Raw genomic sequence first — 13,643 nt, 5'->3', positions numbered from 1 at the left:
CTGTTAAAAGTTTTATTTTGTTTTAATGTACACATAATAACTGGATGTATTTATTGGGTACGATGTGATGTTTCCATAGATTTATACCTTGTGGAATGACAGACTCGGGCTAATTAGCCTATCCATCACTCAAAGATCTTTCATTTAAAACCCTCTCTTGAAATATGCAATATGATATTCTGTCACTTGCAACCACGTGGGGGGACCTGGAGGACTTCACGTCAGATGAAAGGGGGCACAGAGAGACAGGCACAGCCGGGTCTCACTCATGCGGAATCAGGAGCTCAGGAGCAGAGAGGAGAGTGGTGGTTTGCGGAGGCCAGGGGCAGGTGGACGTGGAAGGACAGAGGCTGGGCACAGCACGAGTTCCAGCGTGGCAGGGAAATAGGTTCTGGAGTTCTAGTAGTGCGTGGCGCCGGGAGCTTGGGGGCTCTTCCTCCTACAGAAACCACGGCCTCTGACTTTCCCTTTGCCGGGAAGAGGCCATGTGGTCCCGTGAGCCAGGGCCAGTCTCTGCTCTTTGTCACCGTTGGATGGATATCTCCGAGTACTCGTTGTCGGCGGCCGGCTGTCCCTGCGGGTCGCTGGGCTTCACCTCATGAAACCTGAGGGCTGCATAATGGATCTCTTCATTCTCTGAGGTGGGGGTGGACAGGGCCAGGGGAGGTTGGTGTGAAGAGATTTCATCTGCCTGGGATTCCACCAGGGGACTCTGAGAGGAGACAGAGAAGAGAGTCAGGGTGGGACAGGGGGAAGGAAGGCCAGGAGCCCGTGGTGACCTTCATCCACACGCTCACGTGCACGGGGTTGACTCCTTCCTGTATATTTTCCTCGAACACCGAACGCTCAACAAGCACCTAGCCTCATTAACTTTCCACAACAGCTCCATGAGGCAGATATTATTTTGGTCTCCATTTCATAGATGTGAAAACTGAGGTTGAAGTAAGTAAGTAGCAACCCAAACTCCCAGGGAAAATCAGGGTCTGATCCACTTTTTTTCTGGCCCCAAAGCCTAGTGTCCTCCTGAGGTCCCCGTGTACCAGATCCTAAGCGAGGTGCTAGATACACCACGGCGGACGCAGCAGACGTAGGCCCTGGCCTCCTGCAGCTCATTCATGACTGGAGGGTGGTCACAATAAGAACTAATCAAAAATAAATATCTAACTGCGCATTATGATATGCTGGGTAGGAACAGGGGAGAGGCAGTGCCGGGATTCAGACACGGAGCCCGCCCTGAAAAGCTCACGGTTTGATGAGGCTGGGGAATGAGCCAGCCAAAGAAATCACACCCCTCCAATGGGAAGCACAAAGGCCCCGAAATGTCCACGTGCTAATTCCCTGCACCCTGCAAACACATTTCCTTACACTGTAAGAGAGACTCAGCACGTGGAATTAAGTCAAGGCTGTGCAAGGGCAGAGATGGCCCTGGATTTGGGGGTGAGCTCGGTGTGATCACGAGGGACTTCGCAGTGAGGGCAGGAGGGACGTGAGAGACTGGAAGACGCTGCACTGCTAGCTCTGCGCCCCCAGCCCAGGAGCCCGGCCCCACAACGTAAGAGCGAGAAGAGGTGATCTTCCGGGAGCCTCCCCGGGGACCAGCGCACTGACCTTGTCCCAGGGAAACCCATTTTGGACTTGTGACCTCCAGAATCGTAAGATAGCACGTTTTTGTTGTTTAAAGCCACTAAACACGCGACGAGTTTCTGCAGCAGCAAAGGAAGCTAACATCGAGTCTCAGGCAGCAGAGCGCGTGGCGATGGAGTTTGCCCGGGCGGCGTCCCCTTCCCACCCCGGACAGCAGAAGGCCTCCACAGAGCTGTCAGTGACTTCGCTCCCCCACTTCCTCTTCCATATCTGAGGGTTCGCACACTCATGCTGCTTCTCCACCCCGACCTCACTTGGCTAAATACCCGGCACCAGCTAGTCTTCCTCTTCCTGGACTCTGCAAGAGCTGAGGACCCAGCCACCACCTTCCCCAAACTGAAGCCCTCTGTGCTGAGCTATGGGACTTCTCCAGGTCCATCACCCCCCTGGCAGCTCCTCTGTCCTCGTCCACATCTCCCTGATCCCTGAACCTCAGAACAGTCCAGATTCTTTGCCGCAACTTTGTGGCTCAGTCCATGTGGCTCCTTGCCATCCGTAGCCAAGACGTGCCTCCTGCCTGCTCCCCACTCTCGACCACTCTTGGTCCAACAGTGTGCAGACGCTCCTCAGGTTACATCCCCATAAACCTATCACAAGTTGGAAAGATCACAAGTCAGAAGTGAACTCAGGACACCTCAAGGCACCGGACGACCCAGGGGCATCCGGGTCATGTTCAGCAGCACAGTCACGCTAGCCTAAATCGGGAAAATTGTCTCACACAAGGCCTATTTTATAATGAAGTATCGAGCCGGCGTGGACTGTATTGAACACCTGCATCCGAAACACACTGCAGCGTGGTCCTCTACAGGGCACTGCTGGTTTACCTCGCCCTGCGGGATGGCTGCCGCTGCCCAGAATCACAGCGAGTCCTCGTACCACCTGTCACTGGTCCCGGAAGAGATCAGCATTCAAAATCCAAAGTGCGGTTTCTCCTGAGTGGGTCATACTCTGGCATGTTTGTAAAGTTGAAACACGTAGGTGGAAACATCCCAAGTCAGGGCTGTCTGTACTCGGAACCCCCACTCCCTTGTCCAAAGGCATACAAAACTTATTTCAACAGAACTTCTCTTTTTCTTCCCCCAAATCTCCTCCTCCTACCACCACCTTGTCCTCCATGATGGATGCCTCCATTCTGGATGCTCAGGGCAAATATCTGGATCCTCTGTCACTCACTCCCCGCTCCCAGTCCACGGCGATTCCATCCACCCTGACAACCAGAGGCCAGTCAGGGTTCCAGCCAGCATGGCCTCTTGTCCAGGAATGCCTCCCCAGCCTCCTTCCTAACCTCCTGGCCTCTGCCCCCACGCCCCCAAACACAGATAGGGTTCCTTCTGCACAGAGCCCCCAGGGGGATTCCTCCTTCTCCTGCTCGAAGCTGCAGATTCTCTCAGCAGCCGCAAATTCAAGCATGATTTGCACACACTCAACTTCTCCAAGCTGGTTTCCTGTGTTCGGCCCTTGCTTCCCTCTGTCTAGCCACAGGCCTCCTCGCTGCCCCCACTCGCTGGTCAGCCTCCTGTTTGCATATCTGCACCCACTGCTCCCTTGGCCTGGAACTGCCAAGTGGCAGACTCCAGAGACCCCCTCGTCACTAACAGGAACCTCCTCAACCTACTGCATGGGGAAATATGTGAAAGCCTTAGATCTGACAAGGGCCCAACGACCAGACTAGAGAAAGAACCCCTCCAACGCGTCAGCAGCAAAACACACAGCCCAGTGAGACAAATAGGCAAAGAACTGGAACAGACACTTCTCAAAAAGAAGATAAAGAAATGGCCAATAAGAACATGAAAAAAATCTTCAATGTCACTAATTTGAGAGAAATGCAAATCAGAACCATAAAAGAATATCCCCTCCCATTCACCAGGATAGACAAAATTGAGAAAATAAAAGGAAACAAAACAAAACAAAATAACCAGTGTTGCCAAGGATGTCCAGAAACCGGAAGCCTCGCATGCTGCTGGTGGGAATGTAGTGAGATGGTGTAGCTGCTGCAGAAACAGTTCAGCAGTTCCTCAAAAAACTAAAAATAGAATACTATACACTCTAGCAATCCTAGTTATGGGCATGTATCCGAAAGAATTGAAAACAGAATCTTGAAGAGATACTTGCACATGTGCGCATTATTCACAAGAGCTGACAAATGAAGCAACCCAAATGCCCATCAACAGATAAAAGGATAAAGAAAATGTGTGTATAGGGGGAGGTAGGAATAGTATTCACCCTTCATTCTGTCACGTGCTACAACAGACAAACCTTGAGGACATGTGTTACATGAAATAAGCCAGTCACAAAAGGACAAATCCCATACCAGTCCACCTCTGTGAGATCCCCAGGGTAGGCAGCCTCAGGGAGGCTGAGAGTAGGAAGGTGGTCAGGAGGGGCGAGGGAGAGCGGGGTCCAGGAGGGCGGCAGGCTTGTTGTTCAACGGATGGAGATGAAAACGTCCCAGGATCTGCTGCACAACTACACACTTAACACAGCTGAGGGGAAGTTTTTTGTTGCATAGTTTTTCACAATAGAAGACAGATTAAAAAAAAGAGGGCTGGGGATGTAGCTCAGTCGGTAGAGTGCTTGCCTCGTAAGCACAAGGCCCTGGGTTCAATCCCCAGAAAAAAAAGAAAGAAAGAAAGAAAGAAAGAAAAGCTCTCAGTCTTCCGAGCCTTGGCACCGTTCCTCTTCCCCACGGTAAGGCCCTGTCTTCGACGTGGTGCCCATCCATCCACTGGCTGCGTGCCGTTGATTGGTTTGTTACATCCCTCTGTCTAGAACAGAGGCTCACCGAGCCCAGGTTTGCTGATGTGTCTCCTAGATGCGTCTCCCACACCTACACTGCTGGACCCTGGTAAGTGTAATATTCCCTGAGGGGATTGATGAATTCAAGGGCACAGGTCACCTTGCTGCTCAAAACCTTCCAAAGGTGATACTCTAGACACACACACACACGCAATGAACAGTGTGACATTTACATCAAAGCATTAAAGGCAAGCAGGAATGAATAAGTAGAAATGCAGAGAGAAGCGCATCTGAGGAGGAAGGAACAGTCCATGCAAAGACCCACAGGCACAAAATAGACTGTTCTGTTCTGATTGACAACAGTGAAACTCCAATGAAGACCAGCGCAGTGAGGGCAGGCAGGAAGCAGGCTGTGAGAGGGCTGGGGCCAGGGGGAGCAAGCTGGGTACTCGCTAGGAGTGAAAAATTAAAAGGGGTGCCAAAAATCCCAGAAATAAAGATGAATATTTTAATGCAATATTTTTTAAAATCAAAATTAATGCCAAAATTCCTGGAGAACAAAAATAAACCCAGCATTAGTAAAAGTGTCCTGCTGAGCCAATGGGAGGGAAATGAATGTTCCTACTGATATGTTTTAACATCATTTTTTTAATGGTCAGCTTTTTCCCAGAACTTTAAAATAATTGAAATCATAATGATGCATTAAAATGTAATAAAGCATTGTTCTAAGTTGAAAGCTCTCATGTCTACCCAAACCAGACTTTACTGTCATTTTGCCTCTGGCTCTAGTGGAACCAAGGACAGAGAGGTCATTTACAAAATCTACTCAGCTTCTCTCATGTTCAGCTGGGGATGCCGCCATGCCCCACAATTTCTCTGGACTGAGTGACAATCTTAATTTTTAACTAACTTGAGTTTACCTAATTTTGTCACTTTTTAAATTTTTGATATTTTGCTCATTATGAATTTTTCACTAATGTTGAGACTTATTTTTTTTAAAGTGTGCTTTAGAACACTATTTGTCTCAAGATTTTTTTGGCACCCCCTGAAATTTTGCATGGAAAGCAAGTGCCTCACTCAGGGCACCCTAGTCCGGGTCCTAGGGCAGGTGGGTGTGGGCCACCGTGGGCTGAGGAACCGGGCTTTACCGTCTAGGTCAGCCCTTGCAACCCGGTCATGCTCAGCATTTGCGGCATCACACGACAGTAGCAGAGCTGAGTAACCCACGAAGCCAAGGCGTCTACCATCCGGCCCTGTGCAGAAAAGGTTCACCCCAGCCTAGGCGATGGGCGGGGAGCGGGATGCAGACAGGTGTCCAGATGCAGAGGAGCTGGACACTGGGCGTTTGGAAGACCACACCAGGTGGACGGGGAGGCAGGGAGGTGAACAGGTCCAAGAAAGAAAGCCCGAGTCCTCAGCCGTGACCCGAGGCCCTGGTGCTCGCTGTTCTGAGGAGGAGGCACGGAGGCGACTCAATGCAATGCGAAATGGTGGCTTAGCAGGACAGCGGAACAAGAGGTCATCCCTCCGCCCGGCCTGGGAGAAAGCCGCCCAGGAGGAGGGGATCCGGCTGGAAGGGCTTTCCGGGAGGTAGAGATGAGAGCACCTGCGCCCCTGGCAATCCTGGGGCGGCCACCGGGAGGTGACCTGGTGGGTGACTGGCACGTGGACACGCCCACGTCACTCACCTGAGAGGTGGAGCCCCGGACCGCGCTGGTATCCCCCAGGCCCGCCGGCCTCGCGGGCTTCTTCCTGCAGGACCGCGCCCTGAGGGAAGACACGCAAGCCCTTCAGCCGGCCAGGAAGGCCAGGTGGGCCCTGTGTCCTGGGGAGGCGCGGAGGACTGGCCCCGTGGGAGAGGGCGCTGGGTTCCGGAGCCTCCTACTTTGGGAAGGGGCTCTGGGCCTCTGAGCGTTGAGGCTGACCCGAGCCCCTGCCGCCACGCGGGCTTGCGCGGCTTCCTCGCCCGGTGCCCGCCAGGACCTCCCACCCTGGCTTCAAGGCCTCAGCCCATCCCGGTTCCTCGAGCTCCGGGCGCAGGGATTGTGCCCGGCTCGCCCTCCTCTCCGCCCCGACCCGGGTCAATGCTCACACGAGAAGGAGGAGGCAGAAGGACAGGACGAGCAGGGACGTAGCTCCGGCGCCCCAGAGGGCCCCCAGCGTCACTCCGGACAGAGGCCCCGCTTTGCCTGCAGACGCACCAAAGGGAACTGTTGGGTTGACTCGCCTCCAAGCGATCCCTCCTCGCTTCCCCTCAGCTCCTGTAGGACCCTGGACTTGGCCTAAACTGTCCCTCTCCCAGGCCAGGAGAACTAGCATGGGGGCGGGGGCGCAGGGGCTTGCAGCTTGTGGTTGTCTATAATTTAGTATTTTGTTCATCATAGAATTTATTTTGCATCCATTTTTACTTTTTTTTAAAAAATTATCTTACCACGATACTATTTTCACTCAGTTGCTGGGTTGTTTTTTGTTCTCATGGTGGTTTTGTTTTTGTTCTTGGTTTTTGGCTTCATCTTAAATTTTGTGCCCCAGGCAAATGCCTCACCAAGTCCTGGCCCTGGCCCTGCCCGCCCCAACACACTAAGGCTCACCCCATACCTTGGCCCAGCAGGAAGAGGACACTGAGGTCCTGGGTCCAGGGAGACTCCAGGCCTCACTGCTGAGTGCAGACCAGAGATGCACTTCTATTAAGAGTTAAGGGGGTGCTGCATGGACTGGGAGGTGGGGCAGGTGCTGTCCTCCTCCTCCAGCCCCTCTCCAGCCCACTGGTGCACTCACTCTGCAGCGACAGGCTCAGGGAGATGTGCTGGGAGCCCAGAGCGTTCTGAGCGCGGCAGGTGAATTCTCCTTCACCCCTGAGGTGGGATGGGGACAGCTCCAGCACCCCAGGGTCCAAGGGCTGTGAGGGATACAGAGTCAGGTTCCCCCAGGACCAGCTCAGCCTAGCAGGGGGATGACTGTTGACGACACAGAGCAGTCGCAGAGATTGACCCTCCAGGACCGAAAGAGATGAGCCATTCTCCAGGGTTGTGGATGCTGTAGAGAAAGAAACAGAGGGTCAGAGTGACAATGTGATCAAAAGAAAGGACAACACTGAAGTCCAGAGAGGGGGACCAACACACCCTCATGGATGGAATGAAGTACAGGAAAACACACTTTCACCTGTCCATGGGAACATGGACAAGTTTATATTCCTCCTGAGGGGTGTGTTTTCCTGTACTTCATTCAGCTAACTTGACTAAAGCTCTTAAATTAGAACATGTGAGCCAGCTACATTTTGCATTTAGGAGCTGAGCTCACTGCCGTGCACACACAGCTGAGGAAGGAGGGTCAGGACTATCCGTGGCACACTCCTATCGGCAACACGAAATCAAGGCCAGGACTGTGAGTTGGTGGAAGACTCCACAAAATCAGATGCCCCCATACACTGACATCATCACCATCACCAGAACGAGGACCCTGAGTAACATCCAGTGACTTCTCAGTCCTCGAGTGGACAAACCAAGGCTCGGCACAGCCTGTGTGGACACTGGCCACTGCTGGGAGGGACCTGAGCCAGGGACAGACAGCTGGTGAGTTCTGTGAGTGCCCTGTGAGTGCGTCTCCTCCCACAGGTGTCAGGTCAGAGCTGCTGGGGAATAAAATGAGGAGGCTGGGAAGCCCAGTTCTGCGGTGTGAATGTCACCCTGTCCCTGTGGTGGAGAAGGGCAGGTGCTGCAGTCCAGGGAGCCAGGAGGGTGGGGACAGGAGCTCAAAGCAGCCATGGACTGTGGGTGGGGAGAGGTCACTGGGTCCCCAACAAGGGGCTCTGTCACCAGGTGAGTCCAGGATAAGGGGGACCCAGCCCTGCCCTGAGCTGAAGAGGCCCTGCCCCCCCAGCCCCAGCGAGGCTCCGCCCTACCTGGGCCAGCTCCTGGGGACACAGTGACAGTCAGGTTCTGTGGAGAGTCTGGGACAGGAAGACACCGATCTGTCAGATCTGTCATCGGGAGGCTGGTGGACATCAGCCCTCTGTCCCAGGAGCTGCATGGTGGGCAGGGGTGGAGGCTGCATCCTCGTGGCCCAGCCCCCACCCCATTCTGGGACCCACCACCCAGTGTCCAGGGTCTGACCCCTCCCCCCACTCCCTCCCATCAGGGTCCCAGGTGACCCAGCCCCGCTCTCACATGAGATGTTGAGGTGGACGGTCTTCATCCTGGTCACCTGGGCCCCAGGCAGGGTCACCCGACAGGTGAGGTTGGTGCCGTGGTCCTGGGGCCGCGGGGTGAGCGTGAGCACCGAGGAGTGGGTGATGCTGGCGCCCAGGGAGGACACAGAGGTCCCCTCCCAGGAGAAGGTGGGGGGCGTCCCCTGCTCACAGGCCCAGGGAACAGAGCAGCTCAGGTTGCTGGGACGGCCAGACTCCAGGGTCCCAGGGAGGAGGATGTCGGGGCTGTGGGTCAGGGCTGGTGAGCAGAGGGGACAGGAGGGTCAGGAGGGAGGGCGGGAGGTGTGGCCCTGAGAGAAGCTCCGGCTGTGATCCAGCTGCTCCCTGAGCCCGGATGCTTGTCCCACCTCCCCCAGGGCAGGGTCCCCCAGTCCTGCCCCAGCTTGGTGACCTCCCTGAGGCTGCCCTGGATCTGGAGCCCTACCTGTGACGTTCACTGAGACCTGGTAATTTGTGTAACTGTATATAAAGTCTCCTCTCTCCACCCGAAAGAAGTAGGACCCTGTGTCCGTCTTCCTGGCGTCTCTGATGCTCAGGGTGCAGTTGTGGGTTCCCGGGTCCCCGAGGAGTTGGAATCGGCCCCTGGTCTCCTCCCACACTTCCCTGCTGCGGTCGTTCGTGGCCACAGGAGCATCTGTCTTCTTGGCCCCTTTCGGGAACCAGTAGCCGCGAGCTGGGGCCGTGCTACTCTTCTGGGGGGAGGAGAATTGGCAGGGCACATGGACACACAGGCCCTCCTGCACGGTCACTGGACTCCGCGCCTGCAGGGGGTAATCCTTCCTGGCCTCCACCTGCTCACACGCCTGCAGCAGGGGCAGCAGCAGCAGCAGCAGCATGTCCGTTGGGGCTGCAGGTCCGCAGGGGAAGTCTGCTCTGATCTCCCCTCTGAGGAACTAAGAGCCCCAAGGAGGAGGCCCCACAGGAAGGGGGCGAGGTGGGGACGGTGGCCTCCTAGAGGAGGAGCTTCAGCCAGCCTCTGCCAGGGTGGCCTGGCCCTTGGGGACCAGCCCCCACTGTCCCATCCACCCCTGCAGCCCTGAGGCCAGAGAGGGCAGAGACCCTCCCTGAATCACCCCGTCTCCTCCCTCCCTGTTGACGTCCTTCCCCTAGGGTGACATTTTCTGCAATGTCACTCAGTGGGCTTCCTCTGACCAGATCCCTGAGTGAGCCCTGAAGCCACAGATGATTGCAGGGTCAGGAGACAAGCGAGGCCCACTCTGGTGAGCAGCCACCTCTCCTCCCTCCCTCAGACAGTGTGCACACCCTCTCTGCACCGCAGACCTGGACACTGTCCCCAAGGAGTCACTGTCTGGGGTCAGACACTAAGTCTCCAGGCACCTGGGCCACAGTGGGCTTGCCCAGGCCGCGTGAGGGCTGCCCTCTCCTAGGCTGGAGGTGGGTCTCAGGAGGACTGTGCAGAGGAGACCCCAGAGGGAGCCCGGCTGGCAGGCGGCTTGAGGAACAGAGAACCGGGCTGTGGCCTCATGCGGTGGGACTGGCCGGGAAGAGAGTCGGAAGGGAAGAGGCAGATTTTAAAGGGTGCAAAGCTTGTCCCTTCTCCAGGATGGACTTCGGGCGGTGCATAGAACCCAGGGCCTAGCCCATGCTAGGCAAGCGCTCTACCACTGAGCCGACAGGACAGACTTCCTCCCCGCCCAGCTCTCTGGCTGCCAGTTACTCCAGAGCATGATAGATCTGTCGGCCTCCAGAGCTTTGTGTTTGGGCTCTGCCCCCAGGAGTCCCAGTGAACAGGAGTCCCGGAGCTAGAAATGCCAGTGTGGACGGGCACCCTCGGGCGGTCAGGATTTCGTGTGAGAAGCAGCACGTGCCTGAGTTCCATGGGTCGTTTGTAACAGGCAGGCCGCGGTGGACGTCCTGGGAGGTGGAGGCTCTTTGGATTCGTGTCAGTTTTTCTTGAAACCTTTCTTTTGGGGAGATGGGAAATACCTGACATGTGGATAAAAGTGCCCCCCAAAAGGGCAAAATGAGTGCCCTGCAAGAACAGGCCGCCAAGAGCACTGCAGGACCACCCACCCGTCCCCACCCCCTGTGGCCATCCCGCTCCCTCTCGGGGACGCCCCGGCCTCTCTCTGCAGTTTTCCCATCTGAGCACCCGGCCTTGAATATCATGGCTTTGTCTGAAGACTGTACACACAGAAAATGGGTCTGTTTTCTTCCACTCGGTTTCATGGATCGTGCGTTCCCTACCATCCTCCCAGACCCACACCCTGGACGGAGTAGTCTGAGGGGAAGGCGCGGGTGCGAGCACGCGGTCTCCCACCACACGCATTCCCGCTCCCTGCGTTTCCAGCTGCACTCTCACCCTGCGCCCCCCCTCACTGTCCTTCCCAGACACTCTCTCCCAGCAGGAGCAACGGCAGCATCCCAGTGGTCAGAAAGGCTGGCCACTGCCCATGGGTTCCCCGGGGTCTCCAGTTTGCAAAGAGAAACAGGAGAATGGGAAGGAGAGACCTGGGGAAGCCACAGAGAATCTGCATGTAAAATAGGAACTCGTGACTCTCCAGCCGGGAGGGGCCCTCTTGTTCCACTTCCCATTTCAGAAGAAGACACCAAGGTCAGAGTGAAGAGTGCTGTGCTCTGAATGTCTGCGTCCCTCCAAAATCCATATGTTGAAGTCCTACCTGCGAAGGTGATGGCGATAGGAGGCAGGGCCCGTCAGGATGTGATTAGAGGGCAGAGCCCTGACGAATGAGATCAGTGTCTTCACAGAGAGACCCAAGGGGAATCCTTTGCCCCTCTGCCATAGGAGGGCACAATGAGGGAGCATGGTCGACGAGAAGACGTGCCCTCCCCGGACATGGAATCTGCCGGCACCTTGGCTGCAGGCTTCCCAGCCTCCAGAACTGAAAGAAGCACATTTCTGCTCCTTATTAGCCACCCCGTTCCTGGTATCTGCCCTAGCAGCCCAAACAGACTCAGAAAGCAAGTGAATCACCTCTCCTGCTTCTTGTCGGTGTGGGGCCACTTCATCACACTTCATCTGCCCAGGACTGACTGGGCTGGGAGAGGGGACAGGTTACATGAGTTTGGGAGGGAAGAACTGTTCAGCTGTCCCACGGGACAAGGAAGAAGCTTCACTCATTCGTTCAGTGGTCAGGTGGTGCACATTGGCACTGTGCCTTCAGGTCTCCAGCAAAGGGGCAAAGAGGACAGATCCAGCGGTTTCCTTGAAGGACAGCGACGTCTGGTTGGGAGGCACACAAGTCCCCAGACAATTCCAATGCCACAGGACAGGTGGCTGAGATGGGGCAAGCACAGCAGGGGATGGCGGGGACCTTGCTCTTCTGGAGTGGCGAATTCTTGGGGAGGAACAGGCAGTGTAGACATGGAGGGACTTCCAGCGGACCTGAGGGATATGGGTTACACAGGCAATGCCGAGACAGAATTCCCGGGCTGGATTCCCAGCACCGCTGAAGCTCCCACTCTACTGGAAGTCCTCAGGCAGCCCGGGATGTGACCACTCCCACCCTGGCCCAACAGGGGCCAGGCACTGCTCGTAGCAGGTGCTGCCTCTGCTCCGGACAGGCTCTGGCTCTGGCTCTTGGGGGGGCGAGGCCAAGGCGATGGCGCCGTCTGTGGTGCCATGCAGATTGAGTTTGCCTTAGGAGACGTCTGTAGCCCTGCGAAGGATTCTGATGAAGTCTGGAGTCAGGGAGTCAGTACATCAGATGTGTGGGGGAGAGCCCGATCCACCTGGAAGGAGGCATTCAAGAGGGGGACAGATCTCCACTTCTCCTTGTCCTGTCCACCCTCAGGAATGTCCTATGGACCACACCAGGTTGTTGACACTGTCCCCATGTCACCCTCCCTACATCCCTAAGAGGTGTATCATCCTTGGCAGGTAGACAGGGCAGCTGATGGACAGATGAGTGAGCAGCTGTAGGAAACACTTATCAGACAACCCCAAATAACCCCCAGGCAAATAGGTGTCCCTCTTATCACAAGAGGGGGTTCATCATTCCCATGACCTCCTCTTGGGTATGAATGGAGCCCATGGCTGCTCTGGCCAATAGCATGTGGAGGCTGAGATGTTCTGAGATTGAGGAGGTCTGGCAGCCTCCACCCTGGACCTCTGTCTGAAAAACCTGGGCCCTCTGCTGGAGAGAGATCCACGTGGAGGAGCATGGAGGTGTCAGACATCCAACCCTACCAAAGGCCACCATCTCAGTGCAGCAGCCTGAAAGAGCCCAGAGCCAAATCAGCAGGGAAGGTGCCCAGCCAGGGTCCTGCCGACTCACAGCAGGTGGAGATACAGTCCAGTGAGTCGTGGGTGGCTTGATGCTGGAACATTAGCCCCCAGGGGTAATAGCTGATAGGGGGAAGGGCAAATGAGCTTGTTTAATTTTCTTGCATATTGTACTGAAAGGACGCCTCCTAAGTGGCTTCGTGAAGCCCTGAGTGAAGATGTCTGTGGAGGTTTTACACTCTGTCAGCTTGGCCAGGTTGGAACTGCATTCCCAGAATCCTTTGCCCTACATGGTTCCAGGCTAAAGCGGACCACAGGACGCAGTGGAAGAAGCAGCAGCTGCAGGACTGGGAGGGTCAGTAAGGCCTGGGCTATTACAGGGACAGAGCACATATTGTCATGGTCTGTTGGGTCATCTCACTGGTGTGACACAATAGCTGCTGAACTGATGGGCAGAAAGGAGGGTGCTGGGGACAGCCACTGGAGCAGGGATCACGGAGTGCTGGCACTAGGATTTGTGGTCCAGGTGGACACAAGTGGCCAAGTCTGAAATGTACAATAACATGAAAAGGATCGAGGAAAATGCCACCCCTAATATTTCTCTTTCACTAAGACATTGTCCTAGGATCTCTCATCTGACAACTAGGGTCACTTACCTATTCACAGGAACCCCCCTCCTCCCAGGACAAGGGGCAGGATAAGGCCAACCTCAGCACTCAAAATGCCCAGTGCATAGGTGTGTGGGGTGAGGGGCAGAGAGAGGCAGAGAGACTCACCATAAGTCAGTCTATTTTCTGATGCTATAATGAAACAGCTGAGTCTGGTAATTTATACATGGTCTGGAGGCTC

General features: G+C 55.4%; 1 protein-coding gene across 3 annotated transcripts; it reads right to left on the bottom strand.

Moving 5' to 3' along the window:
* Positions 1-279: 279 nt before the first annotated feature.
* LOC306648792 (sialic acid-binding Ig-like lectin 9) lies at positions 280-10,463 on the bottom strand. 3 transcript variants are annotated; one of them, XM_079119133.1, is made up of 7 exons: positions 9,012-9,594; positions 8,547-8,825; positions 8,282-8,329; positions 7,159-7,416; positions 6,473-6,569; positions 6,069-6,147; positions 280-712 (listed from the first exon to the last, which is right to left on the bottom strand). In XM_079119133.1, the coding sequence occupies exons 1-7, from the start codon at positions 9,421-9,423 to the stop codon at positions 524-526; spliced, it is 1,362 nt and encodes a 453-aa protein (XP_078975259.1). In that variant the 5' UTR covers positions 9,424-9,594; the 3' UTR covers positions 280-523. The 3 variants fall into 3 exon arrangements, with proteins under 3 accessions (XP_078975259.1, XP_078975261.1, XP_078975260.1); XM_079119135.1 differs by lacking the exon at positions 6,069-6,147 and having other exon boundaries at positions 9,012-10,463; XM_079119134.1 differs by lacking the exon at positions 8,282-8,329 and having other exon boundaries at positions 9,012-9,605.
* Positions 10,464-13,643: the final 3,180 nt, after the last annotated feature.

This window comes from Sciurus vulgaris, assembly GCF_902686455.1.
Source record: "Sciurus vulgaris genome assembly, chromosome: 17".
Taxonomy (NCBI): domain Eukaryota; kingdom Metazoa; phylum Chordata; class Mammalia; order Rodentia; family Sciuridae; genus Sciurus; species Sciurus vulgaris.
This window is presented reverse-complemented; position numbering and strand designations above follow the sequence as displayed.